The sequence below is a fragment of the Zonotrichia albicollis genome, chromosome 2, assembly GCF_047830755.1.
Source record: "Zonotrichia albicollis isolate bZonAlb1 chromosome 2, bZonAlb1.hap1, whole genome shotgun sequence".
In the NCBI taxonomy this organism is placed as follows: domain Eukaryota; kingdom Metazoa; phylum Chordata; class Aves; order Passeriformes; family Passerellidae; genus Zonotrichia; species Zonotrichia albicollis.
This window is the reverse complement of record NC_133820.1, coordinates 27,362,860-27,378,020: the sequence shown is the minus strand read 5'-3', so window position 1 is coordinate 27,378,020 and position 15,161 is coordinate 27,362,860. Positions and strand designations below refer to the sequence as shown.

At 42.6% G+C, this 15,161-nt stretch overlaps 1 protein-coding gene across 2 annotated transcripts in view; it reads right to left on the bottom strand.

The window, feature by feature from the left end:
- The window catches only part of MAP3K15 (mitogen-activated protein kinase kinase kinase 15), an 80,385-nt gene extending 65,224 nt beyond the window's left edge, over positions 1 to 15,161 (bottom strand). For both annotated transcript variants that reach the window (XM_074534641.1, XM_005484406.4), the window contains exon 1: positions 14,478 to 15,161. In XM_074534641.1, coding sequence (XP_074390742.1) covers positions 14,478 to 14,793 — 316 coding nt within the window. In that variant the 5' untranslated portion in view covers positions 14,794 to 15,161. The remainder of the gene's footprint in view (positions 1 to 14,477) is intronic.

Below are 15,161 nucleotides of genomic sequence, written 5' to 3'. Positions count from 1 at the left end.
TTGAGGAAGGATTGTAAAAATTTACCTACTCTGGGACCACAGTCACAGATCTTTAGTCACCAAGCACAATCCTATCAGGTGGATGCTGCCAAGATCTACACATTGGTAAAAAATGCATTATAGAAGTTGTGACATGCACAAAAGACTGATATTTATACCATTTCTTGTAAATCTACACTGTTCAAGATCCCAGGTTAGGAACTGAGAGAGATCTCATTGCTTGCATCTTAGCCCTTTCAGTGGTTTTGTGGCTCAGGCAGATGAACCTGCAAGTCCTACCTCCTTCACATGATCCACTAAGTCTCTCTCATTGTCCTCTTCTCTCCTTATCCATCAACCTATCTAACTTGGCAATTTCTGGCTAAGTCAGTGCTAGCACAAGTAGCAGACAGAAGCTCTGTCACTGTAGCTGATCAGTGCTTCACACTATTGTCCTGGCAAAGTACTTGAAGAAACTGTTAAACTAACAATTGAAAGAAATAACAGCTAAAAACTTAATTTCAGGACAACTCACTTTTCACATATTGCGTAACAAAAGGCATTTGCATCTGTAACTTAAAAATCCAGTTCTGTAAATAGTGAAAAAGATTCTAGGTTAAGATGGTACACATCTCTTAGAATCATTCCTACTGAATTATAATCGTATTTGATGAATGCCAGAACGAAGTATTTACATTTTAAAATTACTGTTATTTAAACCTCATAAACATGCTCCCAGCACAAGTAAAATGGGGAAGAAAGACAAAGCAATTTGCTATTTCAGGTTGACATCAATCACTTGACCATGTACAGTGTAAAAAGCAAAAACTATTAATCACTACAAGTTTCAGGATAAACAGTCCTTCCTTTATATATACTGTGAACTACTCTATCATAGATAGATAGACAGACAGACAGAGATGCTGGCTACCTAACTATAGTTAAAATAGACTGAAGAATCTTAACATTCTAATAATTTTTTTTTAAACACAGCTGTGCTGTTTTTGGGTGAGATAGAGTAAATTTTCTTTTTTTTCATTGCCATTTTAAACCCTATGGTCTGATCCAAAGGGAGCAGGGGTGCAGATTTTAACAGCTACACCTTTACATGGCTGCAACCATGAGTTACATGTCATAAAATCTGCTTATAGCAGGCACCACTGGAGGAGAAGTCTTACAAGAAGCAGGGCAAGTGCAGGAGTGACCCAACCTGAGCTGGCCTTGTTGCCAGTAACACAACACAAACAACTTTTGCCTTATATGAAACTGTCCTTTTCTCAACCCACGAGCTGTTTCACTTTCACTCTTCCAGTTCTCTCTCCAAGCCTGCTGGTGAGGAAGTGACAGTGAGTGGTGTTTAGCTCCAGCTGGGATTACCCCATGAGAACAGCTCAGGGCACACCAGTGACTGTGGAGCTCGTGGGGAACAGAGCAGTTCCCATCAGCCTCACTGGCGGCTGACTGAAGCAATGACACCGTGACAGAGGCTGGCAGCATTGCAGGAAGAAAAAGGGCATTATCATGGCTTAAGCAGCTGAATGCTTGCCTGTGAAACTGAATTCCATACCTGCTTCTTCCTACCCCACAGCTGCTGTGTGATGCTAGCCCAGTCATATAAACTGGGATTTCAGAGGGGCTTGTTGACCATGCAGTTATTAAGATTCTGAGTTTTTGAAGGAAAAAAAAATACCCCACTGAAACATAAACAGTGATTTTGAAAAACAGATCTCTCATTTTAAATGTACTTGGTAACAAACCAAATGCCTTCAGAGAGAAGAAAATTTCTAATATTTTACCTAAGCAATTCACTTCTATAATCCTACTGTACCTTGGTAGGACTTAGAACTTGAATAGTCTCTGATTCAGCATCTGCAGTCTTCCACCTGCAAAATAGCTAAGCATCTACAGAACAATCAGTATGCCTGATTCATACCTCAAAAAGACAGGTATTTCCATTTTTCATTCAACTTTTATACACAAATGAATAGTAAAGAAGCAGCATTTTAAACTTCTCAAAGAGTAATTGAATAAGCCACATTTGTCTCCTTAGTTTTCTGTTCACACATGTAGACAAATGAAGATTCCAGAGGTTGCTCATTTCTTGCTTTAAATCAGAACACTGAAAAAAACACTTATCAGTCACAGATGATCTGAAGACATCTATTCAATATTTTTCCCTGTTTATATACTCTCAGTATATTAGAAATTTTGATATAGATGTCAGACTGACATAATGAGTAACTGTCGTAACTGTCTCACATCACACATACTTTTCACTATGCCGAGTCATTAAGAATAACACTTTTTCCTAATTTTTTTAGCAAGCCAAAGAACCTACTAATTCTACAGGACATTTTTCTGCCCTATTTAGTATCAGAGAAGAAAAGAAACAGCAGAGTAAATTAAAAGCAGGCAGTTCACACTTGCCTGCTGCACCAGCAGTGTACCAAGGCTCACACCAAACCATTTCCACTGCAGTGCTCCAGAGTGGAGCCAGCCCCAGAGAGCACAGAGAAAAAACACCCCAAGCCTGAACCGAATCTGAACCTTGCCTGCAACTGGAGGGGGAGGTGGGTATGTGGAATGAGAAAGGTGAACTTTATTTAACTTCTCCTGCACCTCTGCACTTCCTACACTGGGTCAACAAAGGCAATCAAAGGGAATGAAGTACAGGAAAAAAAAAGTTGGATAACCTGGCCTAAGTGAAATTAAAGAGAGGATGAAATTCAACAAGGAACATTGTCCCTTTCTCCCCAGCTGCAGTCAAATAAATTTTTAGGCCAAGGAGGTTAAATAAGCTTCAACCTCTTCGACATTTATCCAAACTAAACCATTTGAGAATCACTCATCATTTAATGTTGAATACCTTGGCTGGGGAACATAAAAAACCTGCTAAATCTGCACATCTCCCACAGGTCACACAGACTGGCCAACAACATATATTAAAAAAAAATTGGAGAAGTAAAATTATGCTGATCTTTATCTTATTATCAAAGAAATATAGTAAGAAGAAAAGTAATCAAAATACAAGGAACTAAAATAGAAAAAATATTTCAGTACACTAAAGCTCGTAAGTCTGAGTTAAACTAAGACTTTATTCCTTTCTTTATTTAAATATATAGCAAATAAAAAAAGTGATACTTTCTTAGTCCAAATATCTTATTTTTTCCCAAATATGTTTTTTAAAATCAAATCAAGAGATGTCTCCATCATTAGCAATGGGAATTTTTATGTACTAAACTGAGGTATCCCATCTCATAACTATATCATAGATTTCCTCTTTATGTTGATGGACTCCCATACTGTCATTTAGTACCCACATAAAGCACAGTAAGTTATGCACAGAAAAAAATCTATTGAAGAAAGGCAGTATTATTAAAGTGCAAATGGAGATAAAGTTTACATGAAGCCTCTGTGAGCCAAGAGACTTGCACTCACATACAGAGACTGAGTCCTTGATACAACACTCCAGATGCTGGGCAGATGTGGATCCTCTCTGCTATTTTTATCTTTCCTGTAAACAGTACAAGCTTTACATGCCAGTCTAAAAGACTGCATGTGCTACTGAAAAAATCCTGATGTACCACTCAATACTGTAATTTAAAAAATTGGAAGCTTCCATTAAAAAATGAGAGAAATCAATTTCAAGACACTATGTAGAGATCAATAAAATCTAGAATTTTAGTAGAAGCTGGTCTTTCTAGAGACATAGCCATTATCTACTTAGTCTTTAACTATTCTATAAATACAGCATATATATAATTCTATAAATTCCAGCATGTAGACAGAGAACATTAAGCACAAACACAGACTGTTATCACAGGGGAACCTATTCCCTAAGATCTTCATAGAATCAGAGGAATATTAGTACTTCCAAATAGTGATTCAGACAAAATGAATCACATGAAATTGTAATTTTGCAACAAACCTCCAAACATGGTCTCCAGCATTTTCCACCTAAAAACATGGAATGGTTTAGGTTGGAAGGGACCTTAAAGGTCATCTAGTTTCAACCCCTCTGACATGGGCAGAGACACCTCCACTAGTCCAGGTTCCTCAAGGCCCCATCCAACCTGGCCCTGAACGCTTCCAGGGATGGGGCACCCACAGCTTCTCTGGGCAGCCTGTGCCAAAGCCCTGCCATCCTCACAGTAAAGAATTGCTTCATATAGCAAATCTAAAGCTATCCCATTTTAGGTTGAAGCCATTCCCTCTTGGCCTATCTGCAAGCTTGTGTAAAAGGCCCCTCTCCAGCTCTCTTGTAGCCCTCTTCAGGCACTGCAAGGTGCCATAAGGTCTCCCCAGAGCCTTCTCTTCTACAGGCTAAACAGCCCCAACCCTCTCAGTCTGTGTTCCTGGGAGAGGTGCTCCAGCCCTCTGATCACCTTCACAGCCTCCTCTGGACTCATTTCAACAGGTGCACATCTCTCCTACACTGGGGCCCACAGACCTGCAGGGATTCTCATCAGAATCCCCTCCTTTTCCCTGCTGGCCATACTGCTTTGGGTGCAGTTGGCTCTCTGAGGTGCTGGCCCATGTCAAGTTTCTCTTCCACCAATATCCCCAGGCTAACCTGTACCTTGTCATGGTAAGAGGATATAAGAAAGTTTAGATTTAAGATGCTAAATTCTGAATATTCATCTTTAAAATTGTCCAAAATACCCAAAATTACAGAAGTTAACACATTATTCTTCTCTTAATTTATATTATACCATCACAGAGGCACTACTGCAAAACTAGGAAAAAAGGGTAAAAAATTTTTTAAATAGTCAAGCATTCTTTTTTTTACTTGATCACAAGCCAGAAAGTCAAGAGAGTTTCTGGTTTTCCCAAAACAATATGAAGACTTACCTAGTTTTGTTACTATAATAAGCAAAAAGCTAAGTTTATCAGTTTCCCAATTTAATTATCATGAAATCAAGAAATCCACCTCAACCATATTCTGACTTCATTCTGGTTTGAATACTTTCTCCAGCTGACAACATCCCATAACTTGTTAGTTATCTTAAGCCCCATAAACAGCAGTAGGAAAACACATGCACAGTGCCTGGCTTTGAGCTTGGTAATCATGTCCTCTTTTCAAACTGGGTTTAAAAAGACTGAAGCATACCAAACATCCACTGGCAAAGAAAATATCTGAAACACGTATCTCAGCTGCAGAGAAGGCAGAGGTGATGCTGATAAAAGCTGACAGTTACTGTGTGAAACAGGATTGTGCACACAGAAGCTCTGCTAAGTAAGGCAGCCCAGAACCAAACAGTAACACAATTGTAAACATTAGCTTTTCTCCTGCAAATTTTTATTATCTGCTAAGATTAGCACAACAGCAATGACTGGTCTAGCACTGTTATAGAGCAACACAGAGACAGAATAAAGCCTTGTACTGTTTTCATTTACCAGTTCCCAATCTCAGTTTCACATTGTCATTCTCCAATCAAAGGCAAAACTAACAACGAATGTCTCCCTCAACACACAAATTAGCAGAAAGAAATTTCTTTCTTCAGCTTCTGTGAGTGAAAGGCAGCAACAATAGAGTTAATGCAGCTAATCTTCAGCTGAGGGAAATTGTTATGGGCAGATATTTTTCCACAATAGAAAAAACCTGCAGCTTTTCTCTGACTAAGGCAAAGACAGATACTTGATTCAACCCAATTTCTTGTGGCTGATCTAGCTACTAAATAGTTGTAAAAAATTTAAAGGGAAGGAGGGAGAAAGGACAGCAACCAAGTGGCAAATAATTCACTACCCCGAGTTTAAAAAAGTAACTTCCCTGTTATTTTCCCCATAATCAGTTTCATAGAATCTACCACTTCTTTTTGATGTGCTTGGAGGCATCAAAGTACCACTATTCACGGAAAGCACTGCCAGCACCAGTAGGAAACTGAAGAATTTTAGAGAAAGCTCCTTATCATGCTGATTTACATGGAAGGTTGTTTGTTTTCCAGAACTAGCATATTTTTGGCATACACTTCAAAAGGTTTAGAAATCATGTGGTAAACATCTATCATGTGATAAACAGTTTTCAAATTGTTGAGAGGCCCTCAACCACCCCTGGTTGTGCTACAGCTCTGTGCATGAAGGGCTGTTTTACTGAACAGAATAAAATCCCACAAAATGTAAAGAATCCAGACACATTTCCCTCCATAGCATGATGCAAAATAAAAAAGGATTATACTGAAGGAGGGTTAAAAAAGCACTTCAAGATTCTTCTCCTTGTGTTTTGCTTTAAAGAGATATTGAAGACTTTTAAAACACAATTTAAGCATAAAAGTAGTATATACTAGAACAGACAGAGCTATAAGTTCTGCTGTGATCAACAGGAGTACTTCCCTTACTGCTGGATTTAGCTGTACCATCCCACATCAGCAGAAGGCTAGGGATGTAGTCCTAACAGTGTCATCACTGTTTCATTACATTTCAGATTTCTGCCTGTCATCAGAGCCCACTGCAGTTAAAGACAGACTGTGCTAACCAAGGCTGGGACCATTTACCTTCAATGTAATAAAAGCTGGGGTACACATTTTAAAGTCGTGAATCCCATTGGGCTTTGCGCTCCAAGACATAACAGCTGCTGAACTACTTAGACAAAATTTTAAATGCTCTGAAGTGTTACCAAAGAATAGCTGAGAAGTTTCAATTCCACCACCTTGAACACACAGCAGAATCATTGACCTGATCAGGCTGAGTACTACGAAGGATAAAAAAAGCATGAGTGGCTTTCCATGACACAGCAATCCAGTACTTGTGTCAGAATTCATGTCTTCTCCTTGCAGAGAACAGTGATGCAATTTTTGCTCCTGGCACATTTCTATAACCAGCCCGACCTCCCAGGGAAAGGTGAAGAGATGTGCAGCACTTCTGAAAGAAGACAGGTGGGGTGAAATCATACCGTGAGACACGTTTGACCCATCGGCTGCTCTCTGAATCCCCCTGACCTCAGCTGACACAGGAGCTAGGCTGTTTGTACCCAGCCTGTGCCAGGGGGCAGGACAAAGCAACAGCTGCAAGCCTCTCTTGGCTCAGCCTCAGGCACCCTTGCTGCTGTTCAAAGGTAGCCTGAGGCTAAAGCAATTCACAACCCTCCTGAAGTGCATGGCAACCAGAGCCTACTGTGTTCACGGAGTTCAGCTGCAACGGGCAAACCACATTGAGGCCCTCCTAAGAAAGACCCTACACTCATCTCAGCTGCCAAATGTTAGCCACACAACACCCTTGCACTGCTCCTCCACATGCATGGAAGCAGGAGCATGCCCTGAGTATCTCCAGGACACAGGTTTGCAGCCAGAGTTTGAATTTGAGGCTTGTGATGCTGACAGAAGCTAGCTGGGCCATTGCATGTGACCTCCACACACAGCCCCACAGCGTCCCCCCTGCTGCAGTCCCTGATGGCAGTGAGGCTTGTTCCTAGGACCGGAACACCAGGCGAGGATTGCAGGAGGAACTGTCTGAATGTAAATTAATGCACTCCAGAGATGGGGAGCCAAGATATTCAGGACTGACTTTGGTGCACACTGGCCTGCAGAAGGGTATCAAATGCTGGCAGAGACAGGGCCAGCTGGTCTCCTGGTGCTGCAAGCAGCTTCCAGGTGGAATTCCCTCCCACATGGAAGCCTGCAGCCTGAAGATGGGAAACACTGACTTTTTGACAGTGAGTGAAAACCACTAAGATCCAGTCACATGTGGAGATAAAATCCAAAAGCAGCCACATAGGTGCTTTGTTGCTTTGGAATGGTGATCTCTCCAAGGCTAAAGACTGTTGACCTGTACTTTTCTAGCCAAACCTGCTTATTATAAGCCTTTAGACATAAACTGTTGACCAAATCTCAGCTAGGGGACCTAGCCACACCTAAACTCTGAGTTTAGAAAGTAAGGGGGTCCCATTGAAGCTCATAACTGGAGAGACCTTGACTCTATTGCACTATTATCTGTTTTAATAGATTATAGTTATTTACTTATTGTATTACAGCCTAATTACAGCAGTATTTAGACAATAAATTAGCAATAAATCAAATAATAATCATGCACATAATCACTGTATCCTACTTCTTGTTCCTGGCCAAGAGCTGTTGACTACTCTGACACAAGTCCATCTTGAGGAAACCAAAACATCTTGAGTTCTCTACTGGGTTTTGCACAAGTCCTTACAAGTCAGAAGATTTCTACCTCAAGGCAAACCAGGAACTTACCCTTACTAGCCTGTAAAGGCTACTTTTTAACTAGCATGTGCAAGTGTGTTTAATTACTTACCTTTTAACTATCATGTGCAAGCATAATTTAACAATTAAAAAAGCTTACACTGATAAAAAAGATTACACTGATAAAGGAAGAGCATGACTGCAGAACTTAATATGAGATACCACATATCTACCATAATCTGTTTTATGGAGGATGGAAATTAAAGCAATGTAATTAACCCACATAAGCAAACACTTCCTTTATTTTTGTTTAACCTAATTTTGAGACTGCAGGTCTAAGAGAAATTATTCTTACCTATGAAGAACATGCTACACACAGCACAGCAAGACTGAGCAAGCATGCAATCACTGCAAAGGATATGAGCGGGTGGGAGTCACTGAAAGTCAACTTGAAATGCAAAAGGCAGAACTGGAGATCTTCTTGCCAGCATCTCACAGTCAAATGGCACAGTAGATTCCTCCAGAGCAAATTAGGAACTACATGAAAAATACATTTGCATATACTTCTTAAAAAAATAAATAAAAGACCTTTAGAATTTGCAGACTGCTATGCATAGCCAGCACAGTTCTTTCCTCCTATCAGAGTAAAAAAAACCTCTATCAGAAGAACATTTACTGATATGAAGAATTCCAGAAAATGCTGCCAGTTTTATTTTTTAAAAAATAAATTAAACAATATTAAAAACAAACCACCAAAACCCACTTTACTGCAGTGTTTCAAGAGCCATGTGACAAGAATTGGTCTTCAGAGCTAAAGCACTTCAATAGATGCAGTTGTTCCTTTTTTTCAGAATAATCTTACATGTTCAAATTTTTGAAGTCACTTGTAATGGCTGTAATGGGTGTAAAAGCTTCTAAGTCTATTTAGTGAGACTCAATTTGACTTATAATCACACAAGGAAAAATATTACTTGCAGAATAAGTTAAAAAAACCCAGAAACATACCATTTGTGTTGTGTATCATGCAGAATATGAGGTTTGAGAACATCTAAGGAAGATGAAGGTGCATGAATCACAGAAGGAATCAATCAATCATAGAAATTATTAACTAGGTTGGAAAAGACCTCTGAGATCATCAGTCCAACTGTGTCCTGTACTTCATCAAAAGCAGCAGGGCTGGCAAGTCAAGGCAGGGGACTCTCCCCATCTACTCTGCTTTTGTGAGACCCCACCAGAAGTGCTGCATCCAGCTCTGGAGTGTCCAGCGTTAAAAGGGTGAGAACCTGTTTGAGAGGTTCAAGAGGAGGACTGTGAAGATGACCAGAGGGCTGGAACACATCCCCCAGGAAGATGGGTTGAGAGGGTTGGGGCTGTTTTGCCTGGAGAAGAAAAGGCTCTGGGGAGAACCTTATAGCACCTTGCATTACCTAAAGGGGGCTTCAAGAGAACTGGAGAGGGACTTTTTACTGTAGTGATAGGGCAAGGGGGAATGGCTTCAAGATGAAAGAGCTGATTTAGATTACTGTGAGGATAATAACACATTGAAACAGATTACACAGAGAGGTTGTGGATATCCCATCCCTGGAAGTGTTCAAAGCCAGTCTGGACAGGGCTTTGAGCAACCTGGTTTAGTGAAAGGTATCTCTGCCCATGTCAGAGGGGTTAAAATGGAATGATCTTTCAGGTGTCTGCCAACCTCAACTGTTTTATGACAGTAACATATAGACCTGATGTTTGTTTCTGTCATTTAAAACTGGCCTCACACACTTGGATAAAAAAGGACTACAATAATGGTATATTAAAGCGTTTTGTTACAAGAATATTTGGTTTGATGTCACTACACAGAGCTTTGCTGGAGACACCTGAAGTCACTCTAGATGTGCAGCAACACACAGAGATAAAAGATCAGGTCCCAACAGCTCTGCTGTTTTAGTGAAGCAGCACAATATCCAGCCCAGCCTCTCATCCACCACCTTCCTGTTCTAAAGATGGCTGGTTTGCTTCTCTTGGTACTTTTGTATTCTGTGGTATGTATGTCTCTTGAGATTTAAAGCAAATATACCCCTAGCCATTGAGTTACCTTTGTGGGAAAAGAAAGGGAAGAAAAGATTTTAAGTGTTCCTCAGAAAAACAGCAAACCCTGCCTGCTGAAGTAAGCCTCAGAACACTAACCCTTAACTCCACCACTGCTGCCTGTCACACCCAGGGGCAAAGATAAACTGCAGCAGCAAAGTATGATGAAGTTTGTTTAGAAGTGATTGCCCTCACCTGTCATTCCTGTCAGAGACTCTGCTCCCTGCAGCAGAGTCAGCGAGGGAAGCTGTGCCTCCAGCTAAGCTACAGGGGTTACCATGCTGTATATTATCCTACAGCAGTGACAAGTGTTTACTGCACCTGATGCACTCAGCCCTCAGGCTGAAGACGCTGAAGCTTCCCTGCCAATTCTGGAGTGGGGACACTGGCCTTCTGAGGGCAGAGGGTTTCAGGGCAGACAGCTGAGGAACAGGCAATGATTCCTCCAGCAAGTGCCAGAGCCTGAAAATTAGGATCCAGCAAATTTATTTCCTCCTTCCCCTTTCACAGTGTAACACAAAGCAAAAAAAGTTTCATGGACAAGTAATCAGGGTTAAGAAATAAGGTACAGAAGTAAGGAGGATCTGTGCTTCAGTCTCTGTTTAGGCTCACTCCCAAGTCTTGGCTCTGGACGAAGACAAGCCTGCAGAGACAGGTATCACACCATGCATTTTGGGGCTGCCTTATCACACAGGATAATGATTAGAGAAGCTCATATACAGCAAAACAGCAGAAACAGACTTCAAAATATTCCCCTATACTCACAAATTACCTGACAGTTTCCTGGAGTGTCAACAGCAGAAACAGACTTCAAAATATTCCCCTATACTCACAGATTACCTGACAGTTTCCTGGATTGTCAGAGGAACACTCACTTATCTCAGGTCAGCAATTAGCTCTCTTCCTCAGTACACCACTTGCTCTCTAGCCTGTCTTCCTTTCAGCTGATTTTCAACCTGCTGACTGTATAATTTCTAAATGCTGTGGTCAAATGGTCAAAGAAATATTCCAGGCCTCAAAACAGATTGCTGCACATCCCTCATGAGGGAAAAGTATGATCAGCTACAGAGAAAGGATTTCATAAACCAAAATGGGAACACCCAAAACCTGTATAACTGTATTTTGTACACCCCTTCCCTTAACACTGTAGCCAAACCCTATTGCCTGGCACTGCAGGCACTAAGATTTGATATTTTTGAGCAGACAAGGAAAAGCTACATTTTTTCTATCTAAAATCATCCTTTCAGAGGTACAGGTCAGACATTTGACTTTGACATCATGTTTGCTTTCTTAGTACGTTCAGAACAGGAAGATCCTTTGCAGTTATTAATCACTCTTCCTGTAACATCACTATATCCAAGTCACACTCACCTTTCCACTGCGTCTCTCAAGTTGTTTATGAATGCACTACAGTACCTATGGTTTGATTTTCTTCATGGGATAATTCTGAAGAATTGTAAAAATTCTCAATTAGCTCCTAGGCTCACTGTTCCTAGGGAAAATTACTTTTATTCTTTTATTTTCTGCAAAAAAAAGCCTCACACTACTTGCCAGTTTTAGTTTAAAAACATTACCTTCTTTTCTTCCCAGAGATACAGTCAATATGTGCAGGCATCCTTGTTGCTCCTCTATTAGGTAGATATCATTGCCCATTTTTGGAAAATATAAATTACTTTGCTGACAGCTTGTTTCTAGCCCACACTGAGCAAAGAAATCTTATTTCTTTCTTTTACCAAGTTTTTAACTCATGACTTTTAAGTTTGCTTTCACAAGTGCTGTAGTTCTCCTTCAGCAAAGCAAAACCTTAGAAAGCTGAGTGATTTCTTAAGATCAGGGTCACCTGCATTACCTGCAGGTCTGCAATACCTAACTAAAGGCGTAAGCCATGCTTCCATTCACTATAAAATTTCAAATTATGGCAAGTCAGTAATGACTACACTCAAGGTAAAAAACACATATACTCTGATTAAAAAATTTAAGTGGATTTGCAGCTCTTTTCTCAGTGTTCTACTGAAAAATCATCTACCAAAAAACCTGCCTGCAGACAGGAACGAGGCTTCTGTTGAAGTTTTTTGTTGTACTCTGTCCTTTTGGTGTTTGTCACAACAAACACCAAAGTTTGGTGATTTTGTCACAAAAGGTACTTATAGATTCATACTAAATAAGGTGAATAAACTGCTTTGGAGGGGGCGGTCTAATGGCTGAGTAAAAGCTACAATTTCAGGCACAGTCAGGGAAAAAGGCTAATAGGTAACATTTTTAACAAAGAGCCGTCAATACTACTCACAATGAGATGATCTTTTGGTCTTTGCTGCTCAGTCATTAAGCATTAGTAGATGGTTAAGGTTCCATTACTAAACCAAGGGAAGGCAACAGGCCAGCACCTCTCAGAGACCCCACCACTCGTTACAAAGCAAGAGGAATTGCTTTTCAAGGTTCTACCCCTCAACTAGAGAAAGTAAAAATACACTGTAAGAGATATCTTCAGTGTGGGAAACACCTCCTTAATATCTTACCCAGGAAGCAATAAAACTTCTTTAGATTGTTTTATTTTTAAAGTAAACACATGGGAACTTCCTAACACAAAGTTCATCGTGAGCCATAGAAGCATTCACATTAACACTTATTCTTACCAGTGTTCCTCTTAAGAACTGAATAGATGTCAGCAATCCCAGGCATACATTACTAAGAAGTTAAACTAAAAAGTTGTTCCCATGGCTGATATCAAATTGTTGCTACTGGAAAAAAAATCCATAAAAAGTCTATTTTTAACAGTCACCTTTGGAACAATTCCAGATTATGGATCATTCAATTACTTTTTAATTGAAAAAAAAAAAAACTGGATATGAGTGTTGAAGGTGTATCCAGTAACAGGCACCTTACTATTACAAAGTGGTATTAATCAGGGATAAAATGATCCTGGTCAAACAAGATGACTTGAATCAAAATTCTGCCAAGTTAGGGCACACTCCTAGAGAAGAAGCACTCACTTCAGAATGCAGTAACTTAAGAACCCCTTTCAAATAGCTGTTTCAGACTCCCAGTACAACGTACAGCAGGTGTGTGTCTAATACATTAATAGCACTATTAGCAGAAACAGAGGAATAATTTTGTGTTGATGAGTACATTATTCTTACCTTCACAGTGGCTATAAAAGAAATTGCTAGGTTGTGTTTGTGTACTAAGATGCACAAAGAATGTTTTACATTCTGGTCAACAATTACATACTGGTCAACCTTGCTAGCAGAGACAAAAAAAACTCTGACTGGGGAAAAATACTGACAAAAAGGATTTGAGGTTCCTCAATATTTGCGTGACTTATTGGGATGAAATTGACTCAATCACATGAGAATTTAAAATACGGCTAAATTTTTAGGAAATATTCTTTAACACATCTCATGAGGAAAACAAAGTTCTTATGAAAGATGAACTGTGAAAGATACGCTTAAAGAGTACTTTCCATCTTTGGAGTTTGTAAATTTCCAACATTTCCTTATGCTGGCTCATACAGATAGGAGATAAAAGTTTGTCTGCATGCCAGCAAAATGTCCACATACTCACCTTGATTAGTTTATAATACCTATTGGCTCAGAAGCTTCCAAGGAGTGCTCAAAAAGCTCACAGTTCTCTGCCATAGTGCCAAACTAGCCAGGTGTTTTTGAGTGGATAAGGGACAGCAGCTTTCTTTTGAACTGACAGACACCTGTCACCAGCTGGAACCTGAACAACGTGGGCAATACCCACAAGTATTCCTCAGGGCCCTTGTTCAGAGCAATACAGAATAATACACTTTTTCTCGTACAATTTCACTGTCCAGTCTGGAGTGAGTGCGGTGAACATGAAGCCTGTGGCCAGGCCAGATCAGCGGCTGGTGGTGTGTCTTTGTCCTGTGTCTCACTCTAAGCTCCCCATCAGGCTGGAAGAGGCTTCTTAGCAAACCACCCCAGCAGGAGCTCGGCTATTCCTTAAGGCTCGGTTGGTACTGCAGGACCCACAGTCCTGCTGGGACAACGCACCGTGGCGACTGAAGGAGCTGCTGTAAGAGCCTCAACTTTTTTCTCACCTTCTCCTGCTCCCTGTGCTGGCCGCATTACACGAGGATCCCTTCGCACCCATCTCGCTGTCCCCACACCCCCTGCCCAGAGCCCCGCTCTCCCTGTTCCCCGGCACCACCTTCACCGAGCGCTCCCGTCCCGGCCGGCCGTGTCCCCGCACGACCCGGGAGGCGGCGCGGGGCAGGCTCCAGCCCGAGCCCCCGCCCCGCGTCCCGCCTCAGCCCAGCCCGCTCACCCGCGTCGTAGAAGGCGTCCAGCACCGCCGTCTCACCGAAGTCCAGCTCGCCGAAGTTGACGGTGCTGAGCTGGGCTCCCTCGGCCTCGCAGGCCCGCAGCAGGCACTGCCGCGCCCCGGCCTCGGGGCTCCGCGCCCCGGCGCCCGCCTTGGGTGGGTCGTTCAGCACGTACACGGCCCGCAGGCAGCGCGGCCGCGGGGCTGCCGAGCCCACCTCCGCCGCCTCCACCTCCGCCGGGCCCCCGGCCGCCAGCTCCGGCTCCGCGCCGGGGGGCGCCGGCTCCGCGGCCGCGCTGCCGCTCACGGGGCTCTCCATAGCGGCGTCGAGGGCTGAGGGGAGCGGGGGCTGCCGGCAGGTGCTCAGGCGGGCCCGCGTCCCATCGCGAGCAGCCGGGCAAACCCCGGCGAGGCGGCTCCCTCCCTCCCTCCTCGTGCCGGCCCCTCTGCCCGCGCTTCTCTCCGCTCCCGGGCGGGCGGGCACGGAGACGGGACGAGGCGAGTTGAGGGCGGCCGGCACGGAGCGGGGCTCGGCTCAGCTGGGCACCGCCCTCCCCGACCGAGAGCCCCGGGCAGCCCAGCGTGGAGTCCGGCTCCACCCCGCCGTGCCTTCCCGGGACAATACGCCCGCTCCCGTCCGCGACCTCGGCGGCTGTGAGAGGGAGCGGCGCTGTCGGGCCGATCGCG